At 32.8% G+C, this 11,467-nt stretch overlaps 1 protein-coding gene across 1 annotated transcript; it reads left to right on the forward strand.

Annotated features, from left to right (window-relative positions):
- The first annotated feature begins 1,941 nt into the window (after window positions 1-1,941).
- LOC147299013 (fatty acyl-CoA reductase 3-like) lies at window positions 1,942-7,322 on the forward strand. Its single transcript, XM_086254956.1, has 10 exons — window positions 1,942-2,020; window positions 2,108-2,211; window positions 2,512-2,714; window positions 3,208-3,308; window positions 3,794-3,989; window positions 4,209-4,370; window positions 5,615-5,696; window positions 6,077-6,343; window positions 6,851-6,978; window positions 7,113-7,322. Exons 1-10 carry the CDS (start codon window positions 1,942-1,944, stop codon window positions 7,267-7,269), a joined length of 1,479 nt encoding a protein of 492 aa, XP_086111082.1. The 3' UTR covers window positions 7,270-7,322.
- Window positions 7,323-11,467: the final 4,145 nt, after the last annotated feature.

Genomic DNA, 11,467 nt, shown 5'->3' on the forward strand with positions numbered 1-11,467 from the left:
ATCTCAACCAGCATCCACTTCATCATCCAGCGAAGCACTTGATCAGCCAGATCAGCATATCTAAGTTGTTGCATCTACCTTACGAGAATTTGCATCAACAATAATAATAATAATAAAATATATCAACTAATCATTCGAAATTTGGACCATCAGTAGGTTAAGTTGTCTCTTTACTAAATATGTCTTCAAGTTTACGATCAAACAACATAACTATGTAATATTTCTAGCAAGATATATAATTCAAGCAAGATTATGTTTCTGGCAAGATAAGTATGGTTAACCACTGACAATTAATTATTGCTACACCTATTGTGTTGTTTCTTTCACCATCAACCAATATTTCTGTATATTAATTAATGTAAGGATACAATGGTACGACATAGATGAAAAGTGAGAATAGCCATTTAATGTTTGATACGTACAAGTAGTAGTCTTTCAAACATTATTTTAGCGATACATCGTTGATGGGCTCAAGTAATTACGTACCTAGACCACTTAATAAGCCGAAAAGTAAAAGAAAGATGTCATAATCAGGTTGAGTGACTTGAGTTTTGGAATTTCCTGTTCGGCTTCTAGAAAATTTGTGATACATAAGTTTTTGTTTTGTTTTTTTTGTTCAATCAAGAAAAGTGAAGTTGACAAAAAAGAATAAAAAATATATTGTTGGGTTGCTTGGCAGGTGATAGATAAAATTTAGGGGTTAAATCAAAGAGAAGACATAAGATGTGAGTGTGCACATTCGCATCACAGCATCACATTTTCCACACCCATGCGAAGCAAACCCATGTGTCTACCACGTAACCTTATTTTTTCCAAATAGAACAAAACTTTCCTATCTCTGGGATGCCACTTGTGTGGTATCACTAGGGAGAGAGAAAGAGAAAAAAAGAGAGGAGAGAGATAGAGAGAAAGGGGATGAAGGGAATACCACCTATTGGTATCCGGGGTAGGTGGTATCCCTGGGGTAGGTAAGTCTCACTCTTCCAAATATGTGACAGAAGTCAACCAGCTATAATCTTACTATATATCTTCTACCCACTATCTGCTACTCGATCTCTACCTAGATATATATTGTTAGCTGTATTTAATTAATGTGTGCATATATGTGTTTCCTTTGTCTTGCGGTGACCTAGTCGGTACAGTAATATAAGGCAAATGACCATTTTGGTCATATTAGTTCGGTGGTTATTTCACTTTTTACACATTTTAAAATTTTTTTAATTAAATCTTTGTAGTTTAAGTGTTGTTACAATTAAGTCTAAAATTAAATTTCGTCCAAATTTGATGGTAAAATCATTGCTTTATCAACGTGGATGTGCAATATCAGAATTTTATCACCGTTTTTCTTTAAACTCGCAAAAATTAACATTACGCGTTGTTTTCACATGCAAATTTTAACTAAAATTTGGATGAAATTTTACTTTTAACAAAATTCAGACTACACGAAGATTTGATTGAAATAATAAGGACTAAAATTAAACAAGGGCCAAACTTATGGACCAAAATGGTCATTTTCCCATATAATACCTCAGTTACAATTCCTAATTAAGTAGGTTGGTACATATGCAGCTGGATTGAGTATATATTTTCACCGAATTGAAATTAACTTGGATTATATCGAATGATACTTTTTGGTGGTCTTAATATTATATCGAGATGATAGGCTATATATTCTCTTTGATTTTAACCAAGCTTTTGAATTTATGCAAGGACAAAAGCATCTAAATTTTTGTTTAAGTAGCACACTCAACCAGCATTTCACTCCATCACTATGAATCCAAGAAAGCTAACTAGCAAGCATTCTAAATTTTAGTCTATAAAGTACGTACCACTAGCTTCTCGATCAACCAATTCACTTCTCTCTATCTTCTCAATTTTAGTACCAAGATATATACTTCCCTAGCTGTCTCTCTGAGTTTTTACTCTTAATTAATTTCTACAATGGAGTTGAAGAGCATACTTGGATATCTGCACAATAAGACCATTTTAGTTACTGGAGCCACTGGCTTCATTGCAATGGGTATGCTTCCACCATCTCTCTCTCTCTCTCTCTCTCTCTCTCTCTCTCTCTCTCCTAGTAACTTTGTTGATATATGCATGCATGCAGTATTTGTGGAGAAAATACTAAGGGTTCAACCAGATGTGAAAAAGCTCTATCTTCTTTTAAGAGCTTCCGATGCCAAGTCAGCCACATTTCGCATGCACAATGAGGTTTATATACAAATTAATATATTATTCAATGATCTTTATCTTCGATCTGCTTCTTTTTTCTCTATTTATTTTTACTTCTTTTAATCATAGTTGTGTATTTTTTATTCAAGAATATAAAACAAATGATGAATGAAGTTACATAAATCCTTATATTTATATTATATGATTTGAATTGAAACAGATAAAAATAGGACAAGCAGAGAATTCAAATCTATTACTCAAAACAAACAACACTTTCATTTTCATGTAATTTTGTAAAGAATATTAATTTATTTTATTCTATATATATATATTATGAAGATCATAGGGAAGGAGCTGTTCAGCGTTCTCAAGGAGAAATGGGGCGCAGATTTTGATTCCTTTATATCAGAAAAAGTTGTTGCTCTCCCGGGAGATGTAACTTCTGAAAATATGGGCATCAAAGAAGTCAAGTTGAGGGAAGAAATGTGCAATGAAATACAAATCATATTAAATTCTGCAGCAACCACCAACTTTGATGAAAGGTATTCAAACACATATGTAGAATGCATACATATATAATTAGGGAGCTAGCTTCCAGTAAGGGATTTTTCAATTACTTTAAGAAATAAGGATATCTTATCTCGACACTACAATTTAATAATTGGAATTCGTCTATATTTTAGGAGATCATGGAAAGATCAGTTTTACAAAAAATCACTCAAATAAAAAGTTGTTTAAGTATTTTATTACCATCAATATCATTTTAATTTTATCTAATGAACTGTGTTTGTCTATACAATTTAGATGACTAAATAATTATTAATTTGGCTGATTTTTTTACAAGAATAATCACTCTTGAGTACGTAGGGACTTAAAAATTTGACGGTTTAATTATTGAATTGCATTGCTGAGTTATACTATGTTCTTACTTTTCTTAAAGTAAAACATTCTTATATATATGAAGCTCCCTCCATATACACATGTAAATATCATCTTCTAAATTAATAAAATGAACATGTATATCGCTGTTTGCAGGTATGATATCGCGCTGGACGTCAATACATTTGGAGTTCTGCATGTGTTGAGCTTTGCAAAGAAATGTTTAAAACTTGAGATGCTTCTCCACGTATCAACTGGTTAGTGTTTTATATTGTTTTCCAAATTAATGCTTGGCCTTTCCTTTTTCTTTAGCCTTACCTTTCTTTGTCCTATTCTCCTTTCCTCCTCCTTTTCTTATTTATCCTTGATTTTTTTCATATGACTATATAATTTTTTTATTTATCTTATTTAACTTTTAATCATAGTTATTTATTTATTATCGAAAAGTGTAGAACAAAAGATTAAATATATTCTTACTATAAATTTTTAAAATTATAGTACACAATCAGGATTGAAATAAGCAAAAATAAAGAAAACAGATAATCTAAATAACCAAAAAGACAAACAAAACAAGAGGAAAAGAGAATTAGTTAGGCCCAGAAAAAGATATGTCGTGTTTTATACTTATGTAATTAATTAAATTTTAATTTTTTTCTAAGTAGCATCTGTATATATTACCTCAATTTTTTTCCTTTTAATGATCGACCTCGGATTTGCTTCACTGATAGCGAGTGTTTTTCAGCTTATGTGTGTGGTGAAAGGGCAGGGCTCATACTAGAGGACTCTTCTTCAATGGATAAGATGATAAAGGAGACCGCTAAATTTGATTTCAAAGAACTAGAAACGAGCTTGGTGGAGGAGAAATTGAATGAACTAAAAGCACAGGATGCATCAGAAGAAGTTATTACAAACACAATGAAGGATTTTGGCATTGAAAGGTTTCTGAGCATCCATTTAACTGTGGATATATAAACCTTCAAATATGATTCTTATTTCTGGACTTACTTTTCTGCAAATTTTGGCAGTCAAAACTCAAGAAAAAAATTGCTATTGCATGTCCATAGAAATCTAACATTTCAAACATTCACCCTACTTATATTATGGCATGGAAATTTTCTGGACTTATCTAATTATTATTGGTTTTCTTTTATACTTAGGGCTAAACTGTATGGTTGGCCAAATACCTATGTATTTACAAAGGCAATGGGAGAAATATTTCTAGGAAGCTCGAAAGATAATCTACCTCTTGTCATCATACGTCCAACTGTGGTTACCAGCACATACAAAGAACCATTTCCTGGTTGGATTCAAGGTTTCAGGTAATGAGGAATATGCATGCACCTTATATCATTAAGCCCTAAACTTTAGGACCAATCATAATATGATCATAAATTCCTAGGTTTGTAAATTATGTGCATGTAGTTTTCAAAAGCTAGTCCTTAATTTATGTTAGTCTCTCATTCTCTGAACTTGTTCAAAGATGAATGGATATACCATCAATAATTAATCACACACATTATTTTGATAATATATGTGTGACAAATACATTCTCCTTACTTCTTCAAACATCAATTTTTTTTATTTTTTTTATTTTTTTTATCACGAATCTGATTTGATAGATATGGACAAATGTTTTCCATACTAAATAGTAAATACCAATTTTATGTCAAACGGATAGGTTGAACATTATGACATTTGAACTGAACCTTGAAAAAATTACTTATATATATATTTTTTCTTTTTTTGCACTGAATTATACCTAATACTTTGATAACTATAAGAATTTTTTTTAAAGAAAAAAAATGTATGGTCCACCCACAAAATTATATAAGCAGACGAACAATGAGTAATCAAATCCTAAAGAAAAAAAAGACGAATTTTACTTTTGACCAAAAACACGTATAATTCAATTTTATATGAATTTGAAGCTTATGCATGTGACATTAGAGCTAAAACGAAAGTTTATACGAGGTTAATGATCTATTTCTCAAAAAAAATTTCTATTTGTCATTAGGACTAGGGAAAAAAACAGAAAGTAAATAATTAATTGTGGGTATTTAATTTGTCTCTATGCCTACATTTTAAAGGATCAAAGTTAAAGAGTATAATGATTTTTATTTGGTTTGGTCCTTAATTAGGTTATAATTAACAGTCTAAACTCATATACATATTATTGAGAGAAATCTCACATTGAAGATGTGAGGGCCTTGCTAGTGGCTTATAAGGGTTTGGGTTACTCCTCCCATAGCCAATTGGTTTTGGGATGAATGCCTAGATTTCTTCATGGTATCAGATCGAGCAAGTTATCCACGTGATGCGCCTAATGGCCACACGTACTCCCACGTCACCCAATATAAATTGTCCACGTGTTAGACTTAAATGATGCCACACGTGCGAGGGTGTCTTAAGAGAAATCTCACATTGAAGATGTGAGGGCCTTGCTAGTGACTTATAAGGGTTTGGGCTACTCCTCCTATAGTCAATTGGTTTTGAGATAAATGTTTAGATTTCTTTACATATGTGTGTGTGCTTCCTTTTTTTTATTTTTTATTTTTTATTACAGGACCATTGATAGCGTAATTGCTGGTTATTGTAAAGGAAAGCTGACATGCATACTTGCGGATCCCATGTTAGTATTTGATATGGTGAGCTTCAACAGCATGGCTCCACACACGCATGCATGCATTCTATGTGTATATATATGCATTTTGTGTGTGTATCAATGTGCACGAACATAAATCTCTCTATGAATATATATTGACACTCTTCCTTTTAAATATTTATTTATTGCACAACATAAACCATTTGATTATCCGTTTAGCAATTATGTTCTCTCTTTATTAAAAAGAAAAAGGATTATCAAGAGCTAGTGAATTTTAAAATTCACTCTGGCATATTTCTTTGCTGTTACATTCCTTTAATTTTTTACATAATTTATTCTCTCAATCATATAACCATCAAAATATTGTTTTCTAATATTTATGTACATCTAAAGAAGCATTAATTTTTTTTTTTTATTATGCAGATTCCTGTTGACATAGTGGTAAATTCAATAATTGCAGCCACAGTGGTGAATGCAAATAAATCTTCTTGCGTCATCTACCATGTGGGAAGCTCATTGAGAAATCCTATAAAGTTCACTGATATTCACACTTTTGTATTCCGATACTTCACCAAAAATCCATGGGTTAATGAGGATGGAACCTTTGTCAAGGTTGGCAAATGTACAATGTTCAGGACTATGGCTACTTTCCGCATGTACATGCAAATTCGCTTCATGCTACCCTTGGAGGTTTTTTTCTAACTACCCTTTCTTGATGGCAATATTGCTATATTTATATAGAGAAAAGAAATAAATATAAATTTCCCTGGCTAATATAATTGGGATTACAATTATGGGTCATCCTTGCCATACACTATGTCACTAAGCTTGAAATTAATGGGGAAAAAGTTGAAAAATTGGCCACAGTTTGTTCTATTTAAAGACTTAGCTTTTTTCTTTTAGAATTTAGAAATCCAACTCTTGAGTAGTGCTTAAGCTCCCATCGAGAAGTACTCAAATCTTATCAAGTAATATCTGTGAGGGATCGATTTGAGCACTTCTCGATAGGAGCTCGAACACTACTCAAATGTTAAATTTCTAAATTCTAAAAAATAAAAAGGATTAAAAGTCTTCAATAAAAACAAAAAATGGTTAGTTTTCAAAATTTCACAAATTTATGTCCCTTCAATACTGGTTTCATTTCTATAACACTAGTATTCTTGCTCTTTATTAATTACTTTTCCTTCTCTTTTCAAGGGATTAAAGTTGATGAATAAAGTGTCTGGCCAATATTTCCAAGACCTTTATATGAACTATAATCGGAAACTCACACTGGTGATGCGGTTGGTTGAGCTATACAAACCCTATATGCTATTCAAGGGCATGTATGTATGGTTTAATATTTTAATTTGGTGATTTGTTTTTGGTCAATTTTTAATTTGGTGATTAATTAAATATAAGAATTTCTTCATTGTAATCATCCATGCATGCATTGACATTAACTGGTTTTAATTTGTAGTTTTGATGACACCAATTCAGAGGAGCTGCAGAGTATCACAAGTGCAAATTACAAAGACGCAGACATTTTTAATTTTGGTCCGAAGTGCATCGAATGGGAAGACTATATTATGCGTACTCATGTTCCTGGCCTCAAGAAACATGTTATGATCAAATGACGATAATTGGTAGAACCACACATTTCATTTCCGATAGTATATGTATGTGCTTGTGAGCATGCATATGTCTTAAGTTTGTATTATTGTTTACCAAGCTGCGTTGTGATAAAATTCATCAATAGTGTTAATTGTATCGGTATGTTCTGCCTATTATCTACGTGGCAACTACTAAAGTATTAATTAAATGCTCTCAGCCAAAATAATTCTCTTAGCCAATGACAATACTTAGCTACAGGGACGGATCCAGGAATTAGAATTGGGGGGGGGGGGGGTGGGGGGCGCTAAAAAAACTTCGACGGTACGAGAAAATTTCATTAATAAACATAAAAGATATACCTAGTCAGGAGGGATATAGTGAGCCTTACCCCTCAAAATGCGTATTCATACAAAAACATAGACGAGAAAAAAAAAAATATCACAATAAGTAAACAATGAAACATGCAATGCAAATATAAGATAATTAAGTCTATGAAAATTGAACCTTGCACTTCTTCACAACATAAAAATATTTAATTACTGAATATGTATCTATACTATTAGAAAGTTCTTTTTCAATCTTAAGAGCTTATTTGGTTTCTAAACTTGCACTTTCAATAATTGAGATTGAGCTTAAAAGCGATCCACATCAACAAATTACACTTTCAATATATATTACTGAATTTGAGAGAGAGAGAGAGTACGTTTAAGCGATCACACATCAACAAATTACACTTTCAATATATATTACTGAATTTGAGAGAGAGAGAGAGAGTACGTTTAAGCGATCACACATCAACAAATTACACTTTCAATATATATTACTGAATTTGAGAGAGAGAGAGAGTACGTTTAAGCGATCACACATCAACAAATTACACTTTCAATATATATTATTGAAGGCTTTTTTACCCAAATACCACCTGAACTATAGGGGGTGTGCTCTCATACCACCCAAACTTTTTTTCTTGTCAATTTACCACCTGAAATTATCAATATGTGCTAATTTACCACGTAACATCCATTTTTCTGTTAAATCATCAAAAAATTTCCTAAACTTCCCATTTTGTCCTTGAATACAATAAAAAAATAATATTATTTTTAAAACTTTTTTAAAAATATAATTATAAAAAAACTTAAAAAGTAAAAAATAGAAAATGGAAATACCTTTTTTTTAGGGGGTTTACTTAGATTTTTTTTTAATATTTAAAATGCTTTTATCATATAAATTGACGAAAATACCCTTAAAATAAATAGAAAATTTAACTAAAGTGACGGTAGGTGGTAGATTGGCCAATATGTGAAAGTTCAGATGGTAAATTAACAAAAAAAAAGTTTAGGTGGTATTTGAGCACACTCTCTATAGTTCAGGTGTTATTTGAGTAAAAAAGCCATTATTGAATGAGAGAGAGAGAGAGAGAGAGAGAGAGAGTGAGAGAGAGAGAGAGAGGGGACACAGGAGTGGGGTGTGGGGACAGAGGAAAATTCTACTTTTTTTCATTGGGTAGGCTCGGCTAATTAGTAGGTGCAATTTTTTTTTCTTTAAACATAGGGTGGGCTTTAGCCCTCCTAGCCCACAATGTGGATCCGTCCATGCTTAGCTACTTGAGGACTAGGCAAGTGTAGGGATGGCAACGGGGCGGGTCGGGGCCGGGGGTGCAACCCCCATCCCCCGCCCCCGAAATTTTTTTCTTCCCCGAATCCGCCCCATTTCCCCGGATACTTAAACGGGGATTCCCCGCCCCCGACCCCGCCGGGGAGCCACTCCCCGAACCCGCCCCGAATCCCCAACCTTGCCTTGCAACAAACCCCAATTTGGATGAACCAATCAACTTTATACTCATCAAATACTCTGTAGCTGCGCCAATTGAACACACAGAAACACTCAACAAATGACCAATCTATCAAATACCCATTTGCAAATATTCCCAGGAAGACCCAAGACAGAACTAGTTCAAAACTTTGAGAAATCTAAACTGGGTTTGCTTGAAAAGTGAAGAAATATAAGAGCTTGAATTCATACACTGTCTTTGAAGCTCCTTTTCCAAGGATTTCATTGTACTGCAACCAAAACACACAAATAAGAAACTAAAACTCCAAGCAGATGAAACACAGAGAGAGAGAGAGAGGCAGAGAGATCGAAACAGAGAGCCCTCAAGATGATGGGCTATGGACGTCTTGATGAGAGGATGGCGAGGGGCGAGGGGCGAACGGCGATGGCGAGCGGCGAACGGCGATGGCGAGCAGAGAAGGAGATCGTAGAGAGAGGGAGAAGTGAGAGAAAGAGGGAGGAGAGGGAGAGAAATCGCAGTGAGGGAGAAGAAGGGGAAGATTGAAGAGAGAGAGATACAGGCGGCATGATCTATGAATCATGAAGAAAGTGGAAAAATTGTGTTTAGCCTTTTAGGATTTGGTTCTTTTAACTAATAAATAATAAGATATAAACTAATTAAACATAGATACTATAATTACATACTTTTTTAATATATATATATATATAAACATATACCAACTAATTAAACATATACTGATACTATAAATATATTTGTAAATTGTAACTTTATAAACATATAGTATAAACTAATTTAAACTAATCAAATGGTTTGATACAAATAGGTTATAACTTTAATACAAATAGGTTTGATACTAATTTAATAGATAATTGGATATATATCTTTATAATTTATATAATAAATTTCATATAAAAACTAAGGATGATGTTATTGGCACTCTAAAAAAATCATCATGCACTCCAATTTTCAAAAAATATAAGAGAAAATTTGTACATGTTTAAGTATATGATGACATTTTTGGAGTACTAATAGTGTTTTCCAAAAACTAATTAAAAATACTTTAAACCCTCTAAATCGTGTACCCTATACCCTATACTTTAAACCATATACCATATACTATATACCCTATACCATATATACTACTATAATATTTTTTTTTGGCCAAATACTACTATAAATTTAATGTATAGTGTATAGAGTAATTAATATAATTTAGGGTTAGGGATAGTTTATAGTTTAGGGGTATATGGTTTAGGCCTTTAGGGTTTGGGATTTATGGTTCATTTAGGGTTTAGGGTTATAATTTAGGGTTTAAGGTTTATTGTTTAGGCTTTAGGGTTTATAGTGGTTTAGGGGATATAGGGTTTAAGCTTTTAGGGTTTAGGGTATAGGGTATAGGGTATAGGGTTTATGGTTTATGGTTTAGAAGATACAGGGTTTAGGGTATTAATTTTATTATCTAATATGTGTATAAATAAAGAGATTGGAATGTTATGATCACTAGTTCCCATTAGTCTGATGGTTAAGGCATTGGTGGCTTTTCCTTAAGGCCTTGGGTTCGAACCCTAGGGAAGCATGTTGATGTGCCTATATTTTTAATATTAAAATAATTAGGATATATATACATATATGTATACGGGGCGGGTTCGGGGTCGGGGGTACCAAAACCATACCCGCCCCACCCCCGACTCGGGTCCCCGCTTAAATCCCCGAATCCAAACCCGGCCCCGTTTATCTCCCCCATTTGTGTTTTAATCGGATCGGGTCCCCACGGGGATCCTCCTCCGCGGGGATTTTTGCCATCCCTAGGCAAGTGATTGTAAATTTGTAATTGTGAAGCATCATTGCTTCATTGTTAGTGCAACTTATATAGACGCACCCATTCTATGTTTTACCTCTTATGATTGCATATGTTTACGAAGCATTACTATTTTCAAATGCTAAATTGGTAGGAGATGTGCAAACAATTATTTTATAAGAGAAAGATTTGGGGGCTTTAAATACTTGTAACTTAATTTGTGCTTTAATCTTATGTGTAAAATTAATTGGTATACATTACTATTTTATTTCTTAGAAATGATACACATCACTGTTTATTTACAAAATTAAATTAAAATTATTTTTATTACAAGATTATCTTACTTATCACAAATTCAATGACTATAATTTCTTACTTAAGAATTTTTTTTGAAAAAGTCTTAAATTTTAACTCGTGTTAATTAAGGATATGCGCTATGACTTTGTCAATTTGCCCCTGGACCTTATGTTAACTGACACTAATCTGCCCAATCCGTTAACTCTGTCACAGATTTTTCAAGGCTAATGTGGTCAAATCAATTCTAATTCTTCAAATTAATATCTGAAAAATTAAAAATTAATTTAAAAAAATAGTATTATCCTCTCGTTTCTCCCTCTTCTTCTTCCCGTTC

This window comes from Dryas octopetala, chromosome 1 (assembly GCF_963921425.1).
Source record: "Dryas octopetala chromosome 1, drDryOcto1.1, whole genome shotgun sequence".
NCBI classification, from domain to species: Eukaryota; Viridiplantae; Streptophyta; class Magnoliopsida; order Rosales; family Rosaceae; genus Dryas; species Dryas octopetala.